Raw genomic sequence first — 14,346 nt, forward strand, 5'->3', positions numbered from 1 at the left:
GATTGAAAAGTCAAGCCCTCAAAAGTTAGGAAATGTCTGATTTAAGGTTGCCTGTGCAACTTTAATTAGCATCCCCCTTGGACATAAGCATGATGATACAGTCTTTAATTACATGTTCAGAGATTATTTTTCCATAGAACCCCTGCCTCATTCAATGCACAGGTGAGACCTACCCTGGGGATGAATCACGGTTGTGTCGTAAAGGAGACCTGCTCATTTGTTACAGAAGTTGGAAGACATGCAGTGCATGAGGTATGGGATTGCAGGAAAAGAAAGGATGGTCTCATGGTCAAGAAAGTTGAATGCTACCCTAGGAATTGGATTCTATCCCTGCCTCTGGCAAAGTTCCTGTGTGATACTAAGCAAGTCACTTAAACCAAACTTTTGACAGGTGGTCACTAATAGCGCGTTCCTCATTTTCTGGGTGCCCAACCTTAGACCGTGGGGTCTGACTGCCAGAAGTGCTGAGCACACGCAGCCAGGGGCTCCGGAATAGGGAGAACCAGGGGGCCATGGCCCTCCCACTTTTTGAAAGTGGACGGGCCTAGCTCGTACACTTCTCGCAAGGCCCGCCCTGTCCTTGCACCTCCTCTTCCCCTGAGGCCCCTCCACGGGCAGGTTGGCAGCTGGAGCCCGACTGGGGAGCCCAGGAAGTATGGGGTGCCATGCCGTGCACTCTCCACCTGCTCAGGATGGGGGACACCAAGAGCAGCCCCCAGCCTGTGTCCCTGCCTTCCAGCCCCTCCACCCTGGGCAGATGGAGTGTCTGTGGCTCCTCACAGCTGTCTGGCCGCTCAGCTCTTTCCATGCCCAGGCTGAGGCTCTGAGGCCCCCGTTCCCCAGCTGGAGCCCGGTCGGGGTAAGAGCCGCTATGGGGACAGCTATGGGGAGCCACGGACCAGCCACCTGTCCTGGACGGAGGGCTTAAAGGGCAGGGACACGGGCCGAGGCTGCTCTCAGTCCCCTCACCTTGGGCAAGTGGAGGGTCCGTGGTTCTTGGCCCGCTCTGGCTTCCAGCTTGGCTGAGGGCTGGACAGAAGGGGCGGGGCCATGAAGGGCGGGGCCCCTTGGCCCCCCTCCCCTCCACTTTTGGGCAGGCTCCACTGCCCCCGCTCACAGCTGCAACTAAAGTCACCAGGAGCTATTCTTAAATATATGAGTGCTATATAATGTGAAGTACTCTGAAAAATCTGGTCCTAGTAATCTCAAACTGGACTCCCAAAATCAGTAGAAACATTTGACTGTAACCTCTTGTGACGTCATCAACTTGACAGGCCCATTGTGAAGCTAAATTAATGTTTCTGAAGCATTCAGATACTGTAGTGATGAGTACCATACAAAAGCCTATGAGGAAATTAATAATTCTATCTTCAGAGTAGGCTGTTAATAATTTGTAGTAAATAATGCCTAGGGTCACACACTGAATAGTCAGGAGAAAACAAAATATTGAAAAGCTGCTCATTAAATTAGCACCGCCCATCCTGTGCACTGAATGAGGCAGGGTTCCTGTGGGAAAAATAGTATGTGACCATGTAATTAAAGACTATCCTAATGCATATGCACTGCCACTTTTTTAAAACTCCTTTTTACTAGCTTAATCAGCACTTCTCTGCATCCCTCTCTCTAATATATCTAACTTATGCAAGTTAATGTCATGCCTTTTAGTGAGAGAATGCACCTCATTTATTTAAACTCAACCTACTCCTTTGGCTTTCTGCACATTTTAAAGTAAGGAATGCTCATGGGCTGGCAGAATTCTTTTACAGATGTTGTCTTGAACATGCTACGTGTATGCACATGTACACACGTGCGTGCATGCACACACAATTATACAGCAAAGCTTTCATCAAGATGTCCTGTTTCTTTCCTGTCTGACTAAATGGAACAAAAAGACAATTCTAATTATTCCTTCAAAAGTTCTATAGAAGTCGGAAACCAACAACAAAAGTAGCATGAAAGGATTTCCTGAAATACGAAGAGATTCTTTAACAATCAGGTAATACTTTTTCTTGCTTTCCACTTTACTACAGAAGTGTGAAACTCTTACCATTATAAAATGGTTCCAGCGCGGTTAAAAAAAAGACAAATACTGTTCAAACTAACCACGCAGAGGGTGTCCAAATGTGCAAATGACTCCATTTCACTATGGCAACAGGTCTCAAAACTTTTTCACAGTATGGTCCACATTTTAAAAGAAAGATTGTGAATGGGAGAGAAAAAGTCCATGAAACAAATCACATAACATCCAGCTGGCAACTACAATAGTTAAACAATTGCTATACATTGAAAAGTAAAAGTCTCCGATATACTGTATTTCGTTTCCAGTATTGCAATCGGACAACTGGGAAAAAAGGTTGCTCACACGTTGTTGTGTGACCAACCAGACCTCCAAGGACCACCAATCAGTGTTCCATGGACGAGCAGAGGCCCAGGCACCACAGTTGTGAAACGCTGCTCTGTAGAAAGCCTAGGAGTGAAAGCTGCCCCTGTGCACAAGGTCTCTGCACCACTTAAGGCCTATTTTGAGGAATAGTGGGACATAAGTGGCGCACAGGACTTGAGTTGTCTCTCTGCACAGGAGTAAGTTTCACCTTATATGCACTGCCTTTATGATGTGGCAGTTAATTAAAATATGACAGACTGACATGCAAAAGACTAGGTGGGCCTATGTAAAATTCAGAAAACTAGCTGGAAAATACACTGGAGTGGGAAGACATAGATAAGGTAAGAAAACTTACAAGCAATTTTGATCTGGGAGAAGCAAATCCACAACATGAAATAATAATTTAGAGCCTCCACAGATCAATATGACAAAGGAGAACAAAAATGTTTTTACCTATTTTTTATTATTTTTTCATTCATACCTATGTTTCATTATTATTTATATTGAGAGAAATCTTTTGAGAGGTGCAAGATCCTGGGGTAAAATGAAAGGGGAAATTATTCTTTAAATGAAGAGACAGTGAAGCAATGTAATTAAAAACTATCAATAAAGATACGAGTACGAACTAATTTTACATTGCATCTGTTTTTTGCCAAAAGTTATAAAGGTTAGGCATGGTCCTCAGGTTTTCTGGCAAGTTAACTACATGGCTCATGCTGTTGTAAAGTTTGGGCAAGTCTGCTTTCAAGTATCTGTGGCTCATACTGAAGATGCTTTCAGCAAAGACAATAGGTAGTTAAATATGCTTTAATTCTAGTTTTTCTTTAAAAAAAAAAAAAAAAAAAGCTTCTTTCCTGTGCTGAAGGTCCCTTGAAGCCTGACCATGGACACTGCAACCATTTCAAAGGCAGGAAAGGCTGTGGTCTTCTCTGTGGTGTCCAGTGCCTTTGAAGTACCCATGACAGCTGCTCCCAGCAGATAAGAACTTGGGCGGGGGGGGGGGATTAATATACTTTAAAATGCACCAGCTGTAAGTAGAACAAAGCTGAGCTAAAGTATATTTCTTAAAAATACCACCAATTTCTCTCTACTGAGAGTTCCCTCAACAGATACTTCAAAAGAGAGTACTTGTGGCACCTTAGAGACTAACCAATTTATGTGAGCATAAGTTTTCGTGAGCTACAGCTCACTTCATCGGATGCATTCATTTTCCACTGCATGCATCCAATGAAGTGAGCTGTAGCTCACGAAAGCTTATGCTCACATAAATTGGTTAGTCTCTAAGGTGCCACAAGTACTCCTTTTCTTTTTGCGAATACAGACTAACACGGCTGCTACTCTGAAGCCTGTCAAAAGAGAGTGACGCTGTGAATCAGCTGAAGCTGAAATCAAGAACGATGTATGGCCGACACTAAACATTGCAGGTTCCTTGGATTTCTCCTAAATTCTTTATTAATTTTAAGTAAATTAAAGTAAATTAAAAATTAAATAAAACGTGCAGGTATTATTTTTAAAAGACTACAAATTACATTCCAAATCCAAAAAAGAAAGAATTAATCATCCCAAAATTGGAAACCTTTCTTTTGTAAGTAAAATTAAAAACTACAGAGTACGCAAATTCTAGGAGATACTAGCATATCCCATATACAGGAAAACTGGGCTTTCAGCCTCAAGCCTCAGTAAGAGGCAGATACTTACACATTTGTGTTGTCCTTACTCACAGTACTAGTCTCTTTGAAATCAATAATCAATGGGATTACTTGTAGAAGTAAGGATCACTACTCATTTAAGATAAAGTTGCAAGACCAGGCCCTACGTGCTCAAGTTGCTAGACAGTCAAAATGTATATTTTTCTTTTCATGTATCAATTCCGTTTTATAATAGCAATCAGACACTTGAGGCACAACATTTCAAAGCAATTATTTCATTTTTCAGATACTTAAGTTATTCATACTTTGGCCTGTTATCTTATTACATGACCTGAGGCATGCTATAATCATGCAAAAATGCATTACCTGTTATATCTTATTGCTCAATTAAACAGTCAACTTTAATCGATATTTTGAAATACAGCTATTTATCCCTAAACAATGACAAAAGATATATGTCCAATAAAACAAGGCAAGGGGAAGGCTGCTTTGAAAAACGGTATAGAATCTCTCCTGATTATAAATAAAGAACAACGCAGAGGAGCGACACAAGCTATGGCAGAGATCACCAATTTTTCATGTTTGCGTGGTTTTAAGGAATATTTACGTGAAATCTGAACAGATATAACAGAGAAAGCTAGTAGGGGATAAAAATGATACATTTGAATATTCTACTGATGTTCTAGTAGCTTGATGCTTAATACTCTTTCCTTAGGTTTCAGTGATGTTACATAAAACGTAGATGTTCTTTTGATATAACAAAAGTGATAGCGAGCCAAAACAAAATGAAACAACACAAGACCTCCTCCTACAGGATAATATTCAACTTGGTGTTTACCCTAATACTGGTATTGCTAAAGAAAGTCATTTAAAATATTAACTAGAAAATAGGTTTAAATACTGAACTTACTTCTTGTAAGTTTTTCTTCTTTTAACTTTAGCTTTTACTTTTGTGACCCAGATATCCAGAAGCCCTGAATATTGGAAGCACCAAGGTACAAGGGAAAAAATTGCTCACTGGTTTTTCAAGCCATGACATTTTTAAGAATTACTGTTTTCCTTTGAAGTATGACAAAAACAGTCAAGGATTTGTCAGGGAAGCATATTTACGCCTTTGGTATTTCCAACCGTGTACATCAAGAGAAAAAATTACCATTGGTCTCAAGTAACAGTAATGTGGTAACATCAGTTTAACTTTTGGCAAACTGCAGATTAGCATACAGTACTACAGATTACGTTCTTAAAGCTATGGAAATACAATCTGTGTGAGCATTAAATGCATATTTTCCTTGCAACTTTTAAGAACCATGCACAGTGGGAGTCTGGAGAATTACATATGGCAGAGTCCACCAAACATGTAACACTAAACTGATAGGAATGAAGTGTAAAAGAAAACTGCACCAATTTTTGCTAAGCACAATGTTCTGAAAGGCCATATGCTAAGAAGCATCTACCCTACATCTAAAATGCAAAAAAATTTCACTCCAGCTCCTTTATGTCACTCTGATGGTGTAAAGAGGTCATTATAACTGCTGAAACCATCCCCAAAGAATATTCATGTCCTACTTGAGCAGACCTACTGGAAAGGATCTATACCAAACACCTGCAGCAATCACACCTGATGTAAGAAGGATGCTGGGGAGAAGATAGCATAGTTATTCTTGGCTGAGCATAAGTTGGAGCAGTTAGTCCTCGCACTTCCCTAATTTACACTGGTGGCCAGGCAGGTTCCTTGGACAGATTGCAAAGGTGGAGAGAAACAATAGGGGGATTAAAGCCACCTTTGGCCCCTACTCCATTCCTGCGATGAGCAGAGCTATGGATGAACATAAAATCTGTCCCAAAATCTTCATTTCAAAATGAACTTTTTCAAGTATCTTTGGCATTTCTGAGCCACTTTATTGAAGAGCAATTTACTAACACTAGCATATCAGAATCCAATGTATGGGATTGTGAACTAATTCCCCCCATTTTAATATGAGCTTTAAAATGAAATCTAAAGAACAATTTAAATTAGTGAATGATTAATTAATGATCTGATTGCTAAGCCAGTATGAAAGCAAGATAAACTCTGGTCTGCAGTTTCTGAAACTGTACTCCAATATTACTACTGCGGAAATTAATGTTGCCTTTTACCAAGATGTCACACAGCAGGTGTTAGGCTACATAATGAAAAGAGTAAAAAATGGGATACCCACTATGGAACACTTACTGCTGAGCATAGCGCTGTTTACTTGAAGAAACCACCATGCTCAGCAATGCAGGATTATTTCCAAAACTTCTAGAGTCAAATGTGACAACTGTTTAAGCAGTGCCCAGCAACATCACACAACTAGTTAAAGATGGAAAGTGATCACAGACTTCAAGTAACATGGTATAACAGTCCCTCCCGTTTTTATGACATACTATCTTGGTCTATAAAGGTGAAATAGTAAAAATAATCTTCACACTAGTCAACAACAAAACCTATTCAACTGGGAAACACAGAGCTTTGAGATTTTGTTTTGACTTTTAGATCAAGGGTTATAAGATCTTCAGATTGTTCTTAGAGTTGACTTAGAACTCTGTCATAAGAGAAAAGTAGCCATTTAAAGTCAGCAGACCAACTGTCATTGCCACCCAACTGTATCAGTGGGCCCGGAAACCTCATGTTAGTTCATCTTACAAAAGGCAAAGTATGTACCTTAAACAGATACCAAGATGAAGTAAAGCCTTCACTCTCCCAAGACGACTCTACTATAGATGGAGCACAGTAGCAATAACTATCTAATCATAACTGAAAAATTAGATAAGGCATCCAGATTATTACAATATGTCAAACTACAACATAACACCAAAGCTTGAATTCAAACATGACCTTGGACTAAAGCAATTTCGATGGCCAATACAACACAATCTTCTTTACTTTTGTGAGAAAAATGATCTGCTACTGCTTGTGCTCCTGAAGATTTTGATTTACTACACATAGCCTGGTTGCTGCTGTACAGAGTTTCATCTTAGTCTATATACACTAATTTACTCCATCCCTAGGCTTTGGTGCATGCAACTTCCTTGCTATCTTATTTGTCTCTGTAACCTCCTTAATCATCAGATCAAGCTTTTCCCCACTAATGCAAGTAACCTCTGCAATGGTCTTTGCATGTGTAAGAAACAAAAACTTATTCCCATGCTCTACTAGCAATAGAGTAAACACATCAGTGCTCCCTATCCATTTACTACAGGTAGCTTTTAATTGTGATGGACAGGAATTGTAACTATGCTTTTACTGATGGGCTCTGTACAAACAGGAGTCCAACTGTGACACAAAATTTGAATTAAAAAAAAAGTGGAACCCTGACTATTCCTGAACCATTGGTAAAATAAAAATGAGAAAATCATAGGTATTTATAGCTATAATTGTTCCAATGTGACAATATAAAGCCGTCATACCTGCATGTTAGTATAGTTACATTATGTGTCAGTCAAACCCTTCACAGTATACAGTGACATCATGACTGGTAACCATGACAATTCTGTCTGGGGATGTGTCAGACTCTGATTTGAAACCATCTAGTCTCTTTAATTCAATTTACCTTCAAAGTGACATAACAGAAGCATTATTGTTCCACCCAAGCTCTGGAGAGGACTCTCCTTCAGGACCTAGTAAAGCTATCCCATCCCTTAACTGCTCAACCCAGAGACCCTTCTAGATATAGTGAGGCAACCCAAATGTCACAGAATCATAGAACTCGAAGGGACCTCGAGAGGTCATCTGGTCCAGTCCCCTGCACTCATGGCAGGACTAAGTATTATCTAGACCATCCCTGACAGGTGTTTGTCTAACCTGCTCTTAAAAATCTCCAATGATGGAGATTCCACAACCTCCCTAGGCAATTTATTCCAGTGCTTAACCACCCTGACAGTTGGGAAGTTTTTCCTAATGTTGAACCTAAACCTCCCTTGCTGCAATTTAAGTCCATTGCTTCTTGTTCTATCCTCAGAGGTTAAGAAGAACAATTTTTCTCCCTCCTCCTTGTAACAACCTTTTATGTACTTGAAAACTGTTATGTCCTGCCTCAGTCTTCTCTTTTCCAGACTAAACAAACCCATTTTTTTCAATGTTTTCTAGACCTTTAATCATTTTTGTCACTCTTCTCTGGATTCTCTCCAATTTGTCCACATCCTTCCTGAAACGTGACACCCAGACTGGACACAATACTACAGTTGAGGCCTAATCAGCGCAGAGTAAAGCGGAAGAATTACTTCTTGTGTCTTGCTTACTCCTGGCTCCTTACTCCAGAAGGATGTTCGCTTTCTTTGCAACAGCATTACACTGTTGACTCACATTTAGCTTGTGGTCCACTATGACCCCCAGATCCCTTTCCGGAATACTCCTTCCTAGGCAGTCATTTCCCATTTTGCATGTGTGCAACTGATTGTTCCTTCCTAAGTGGAGTACTTTGCATTTGTCCTTATTGAATGTCATCCTATTTACTTCAGACCATTTCTCCAGTTTGTCCAGATCATTTTGAATTTTAATCCTACTCTCCAAAGCAGTTGCAACCTCTCCCAGCTTGGCATCATCCGCAAACTTTACAAGCGTACTGCCATTATCTAAATCACTGATGAAGATATTGAACAGAACCGGACCCAGAACCTATCCCTGCGGGACCCCACTCATTATGTCCTTTCAGCATGACTGTGAACCACTGATAACTACTTTCTGGGAATGGTTTTCCAACCAGTTTTGCACCCACCTTATAGTAGTTCCATCTAGGTTGCATTTCCCTCATTCGTTTATAAGAAGGTCATGCAAGACTGTATCAAAAGCTTTACTAAAGTCAAGATATACCATGTCTACCGCTCCCCCCATCCACAAGGCTTGTTACCTTGTCAAAGAAAGCTATCAGGCTGGTTTGATACGATTTGTTTTTGACAAATCCATGCGGTCATTTATCACCTTATTATCTTCTAGGTGTTTGTAAACTGATTGCTTAATTATTTTCTCCATTATCTTTCCGGGTACAGAAGATAAGCTGACTGGCCTGTAATTCCCTGGGTTGTACTTAGTTCCCTTTTTATAGATTGGCACTATATTTGCCCCTTTCCAGTCGTCTAGAATCTCTCCAGTCTTCCATGACTTTTCAAAGATAATCGCTAATGGCTCAGATATCTCCTCAGTCAGCTCCTTGAGTATTCTAGGATGCATTTCATGAGGCCCTGGTGACTTGAAGACATGTAATTTGTCTAAGTAATTTTTAACTTGTTCTTCCCCTATTTTAGCCTCTTCTGATCCTACCTCATTTTCACTGGTATTCACTATGTTAGACGTCCGATCACCACCAACCTTTTTGGTGAAAACCAAAACAAAGAAGTCATTAAGCACCTCAGCCATTTCCACATTTTCTGTTATTATTTCCCCCCCTCATTGAGTAACGGGTCTACCCTGTCCTTGGTCTTCCTATTGCTTCTAATGTACTTGTAAAATGTTTTCTTATTACTCTTTATGTCTCTAGCTAGTTTGATCTGGTTTTGTGCCTTGGCCATTCTAGTTTTGTCCTTACATACGTGTGTTAATTCTTTATATTCAGCCTTTGTAATTTGACCTAGTTTCCACTTTTTGTAGGACTCTCTTTTGATTTTTAGATCATTGAAGATCTCCTGGTTAAGCCAGGGTGGTCTCTTCTCATACTTCTGAGGGCTGAATGTGTTGCCTCTGCAATACGTCTTGCTCATGCCAGCCTGGAAACACAAACCTGGGCAGGGAATGGAATCTAGGTTTCCCTCATGGAAATACAAATTTGTATTAGCTCAAAAATCTAGATAATGGATTACCTGCAGCTTATGGAGCTATCATATCATTGCTGTAAATCAGAAAGAAGTCCTTTATTTAGAAGATAATAATGCTGCTGCAGCCCATAAAATGGCTCAATCCTCTCAGCCCCCAAAAGGTTTTACTGAAGAGCCAGAGTAGTTGTGAAAGGGAAAGGAACAGAAATATAAGAAGCTTCCTACAATAAGCAGAAGCAAGCTATTGCATCCTGTAAGCCAGAGAGTTACTGTAACTGCCTATCAAAATTAAGCATTGGAAAGGCCGATTACATCTTTAAAATGATAATCTATCAAAACCACTTAAATAAGAATCTTTTCTAAAAACATAGCTTGTGCCAAAAAATGAATAAAAATATTAAAAACAAGACTAGACTAAAACTAAATTATCTAACTTTTTGATAAGAGGAAAAAATAGACAGGGGCAGTCAAGCCATTTTATTTTTTTTATAAATGCATTTTTTTATTTTTGTAGGGATGGGAATCCTTTAGGAAACAGTCAGTGCCCAGAGACAGAAAAGTAGATGTAGAGGAAACAAGGAGCTTTTGTATTTAATGCATGGCTTTGCAAACAGAGTAGCCAGCTTTGACAGAAAGGAAAGAATGCCAACATAATGAGCGAGTCAGACCAAGAGTAGGCTGGATGCTGGAACTGACTACACAGAAAAGACAAATGCCACCAAATAAAAACGTAGCTGTGTTGGTCCCAGGATACTAGAGAGACAAAGTGGGTGAGATAATATCTTTTATTGGACTAACTTTTGTTGGTGAAAGAGACACGCCTTCTTCAGCTATTTGTAGCTCAAATGCTTGTCTCTTTCACCAACACTAGTTGGTACAATAAAAAATATTACCTCACCCACCTTGTCCCACCAAATAAAAATGGCAGACTGACCTGTTGCTCATATCTTTGTTTGAGTTCTTCAAACTGCCAAGAGAATTCTTTTGACTGCTTTTCACGGAGAGATTTTGATCTGCTTAGATCTGATTCCACCTTTTCCATCTACAAGGTAAACAAAGGGAATATTTAGTTTTTAAAATGCATAGCTTCAAAAACATTTTGACACATTTTTGATAGATGATGGTTAATCAAAGACCTAAAGATAAAAGTCAATAATAAAAAATCCCCATTTGTAAGGAAATGAACATATCAGTACGTTGAGGATCATTAGTTAATTACACAAATATATCACCTGTTTCTGATTAGCATGCAAGGTCTTATTTTTCATTCAGTAGTTGTAACATCCCACAAAAATCAACTGAATATTATATATACACAACTAAAAATACTTTATTTAAAAATATACTGTTTGTTGAAAATTTAGTGAAAGTAATGCTCTGAGTTGGATGCACAAACTATACATTTAAAATACATTTATCTTAAAATCAGTAAAGAACCTTAAACGAGAATTATTTGGCAGCAAGTTCTCTGAAAACAGTCATTGCCTATGAATAATGAGTCACACAGATTCCCCTATATGGTAATAAAGGAAGCAATTTCATAACTCAGTTAACAAAGGCTTTTGTATCAAAAGCACAACTATCATCTCTGTGTCACGTGTCCAAGGTTTATGTACATACAATACGATACCGCACTTCTTACCCACCAATTCCTTTTAGATCTAGTTCCCAACCTAAGTAGCAGTACCTCCCTAAAGGGGGCAGAGGAGAGAAGGGGAATATAGCTATCAGGAATCCACTTTCTGCTGCAAGTCCATCAGCTATACCAGAAGAAAAAGAACAATGAATTTCTGTACCCCAAGCTAAAATTCCTATTTGGCCTAAAAGAGTGCCCATAGATGTATTTGCCAATGGGCTCAAATGCCACTTCTAAGCCAGATAAGGAGGAGGAAAGTGATCACTAACAATGGGGAAGCCATTTTAATTAAAAGTTCTCTCAAGTAAAGGGAAAGATGCATGGCCAGGAATTGTTTTCCCAGATATAGGAAGGGGACAAACTGCAGCACTGAGGGTGAACAGAGGTCACTGGGCTGCAGGTGGAGCACAAACAGCAAGGCCTCTCTTCCGTGTCCCCCGAGTAAGCCCTTAAAAAAGGAACCTCGGTTGCTATCACCACGTTCTCTCTCCTCCTAATCCAGTTTAGACCCATCCTTGTAGCCCATTATTTCCCCATCTCATACATCAAAGAAAGGGAGGCCCCTTAGTTTTCCCCAACTAAACTTTACAAAAATGAAAAACTAAAGCAAAATAAAGTCCAAAATATTAACAGAATCATCTTTTTAATAATGAAAAGGTTCTAAAAATTGACACAGAAAGTGTATACAAATAAAGTAATATATTAGATAAACTCTACAAATAAAACAATATGTTTCTGTTATTTAATCTCTAGCACAGAGTATGCATATTGGCCACAAGTGCAATGAGGTTTTTTGATTCTCATTTGCCAATCCCAACAAATACTAGAGCCAAAATATTGTCACAAATTCTGTTTATTCATTTTTTGGCAGTTACTATTTGGCTTTGTAAATACTTTTCTTTTGTGAGTGATGTGTATACAGTGCTTTTAATCTAGACTTCTATAAACCAGTCTGATTTTTCTCCCTTTGTCTTTGTTGTAGCATGCAATGTATGCTATTAAAATCAACTGGCTAACACTTGAAGAAGCATGTATGAAAATATAAGTTATATTTATACCCACATAAACACAAATAAATGAAGTTTTGTCACAGGACAGCCACCTAGATCAGGAAAAAACAAAACTGAGTTTAAAGTTGAAATTGTTTCAGTCACCCATCTAATGGGCATCAGATGACTTAATAACCATGAGCTTATTGAAAAATAAGAAGCAGATTGCAAGTAATTTCACAAAGTCATAAATTACATGAATAAATAAACCAAATATCAATTATACTAACTGATAATACCAGACCCCACTCCATTTGTTACTTCCTTAATTAACATTATAATGAAAAGAGGATTTCAGAAGTTTAATATTTGCAGTGACTATTTTCAGAATTCAGTGTTGCTATAGTTACTAAAGATTCCATTTTATGATGTCAGTAGGTCATTCTATGCTCTATCCAACTAGGAGAAAGCAATGGCATTTGCTCCAATATTATAACACTTTGTCTTTGGAAGAATGTATGTAGCTTATCTGAGAATTGGGTGCATGTGTGGAGGGGAAATGAGAAAGGACGGGTGAAAAGAGAGCTTCAGTATTGTTTCTCTGAAGTACTACTTGAAGCTTAGTCACTGTAGCATAGTTTCCTACGTCTTACATTATCATTTACTCTTTATGAACTTGACCCCAAGAGGTTCATAACCTGCAAGCCTCACTGAAGTCAATGAGAGTTTGAAGAGTTCAGTACCTCTCAAAAACAGTCCCTATATTCTGAACTGCTTCATAACTTAGAAGTTTAGAAGGCATGACTGCCACATGCTATCAACATTTACAACATGGTTTGACATGTCTTAGCTGAAAAAAAATAGCCTTGAAATACTTGTTATACAGAAAATTGTGCTATATGCTTAATAAACTGATTTTCTCTGTCAAGAAGGAATGTTCAATTGACATCTGAGTTTTCCAGGTTTATAGGATGAACAATTCTGCCACACTTGTCACACTGGGTAGTACAGTACCTTACTCTGAAAGGAGCCCCTCTGAAAGCAAAGGAATTAGTCAACTTGTGTAAATTTGGTATAATTAATCCCACAGAGCTATGTTAGAAACCCAGGGGTAGACTGTGCTACTTGAGCACCTCAGAGTAAGCGGTGGCATTGTGTTTCAGAGCTACCAGACCGCAGCAGCAAGCCTCCCAGCCAGGGTTGACAAACTCAGGATCATACTGCCGCACTACAAATAGCTGTGTAAACCATGCTGGAGGCTGGTGCTCAAGCTCTGAAGCCTACAGAAGGGGGTAGTCTTCAAAGCCCAAGTTCTAGCCGAAGATGCAACTTCAAAGTGCCATCTCCATAGTTATTTTTAAAGAGGTAGCTCAAACCCCGCAGCCAAGTCTGTCGACCTGGGCTGGGAGGCTTGCCGCCAGGCTTGCAGCAGGCTGTGTACATGTACCCAAGAGACTGGAGAGTAATTTGTGACACCCTTTTGTGGGGTGCACCATAATCCTCTCCAAGTGGCCAGTCAGATCCACTGGCTGGAGCTTGCATAGGAAAAATCATTGCTCCATCTATTGTCCGTTCCCTCTCTGCTCTGAAGGGAAGCATTTGGCACACAGCCCTTTGTTCTCCCCCCTAGTGCCAGAGCTGCAATTCAGGCAGATCTTAAGTGGCCACGCAAGGGAAAGGAGGATTCTTACTTGCTTCTACTCCTCTATATGGTCACAAAAAGCTTGGCACGAGGCTCTCATTAAACAGTACATCCAAAGAAGATAATTCTTAGTAGATGCAACATCCATTTAATACTCTCCACCAAAACTTTCAAAAATACTCTAATTTTTTCTGCTATTAGAGACTACTTTCTAAGTAATAACATGATCCTTTGAAATATGCCCATATACTTTGCTACTTTCACTTCAATTCATTTCA

General features: G+C 39.4%; 1 protein-coding gene across 4 annotated transcripts in view; it reads right to left on the minus strand.

The window, feature by feature from the left end:
• CEP112 (centrosomal protein 112) overlaps positions 1–14,346 on the minus strand; it is a 359,203-nt gene that overhangs the window by 190,670 nt on the left and 154,187 nt on the right. For all 4 annotated transcript variants that reach the window (XR_012641956.1, XM_074972205.1, XM_074972202.1 and 1 more), the window contains exon 19: positions 10,736–10,843. Coding sequence is in view for 3 of the 4 variants with exons in the window: in XM_074972205.1 (XP_074828306.1) it covers positions 10,736–10,843 (108 nt within the window). In the remaining variant the exon portion in view is untranslated. The remainder of the gene's footprint in view (positions 1–10,735; positions 10,844–14,346) is intronic.

Source organism: Natator depressus, chromosome 14 (assembly GCF_965152275.1).
Source record: "Natator depressus isolate rNatDep1 chromosome 14, rNatDep2.hap1, whole genome shotgun sequence".
Taxonomy (NCBI): domain Eukaryota; kingdom Metazoa; phylum Chordata; order Testudines; family Cheloniidae; genus Natator; species Natator depressus.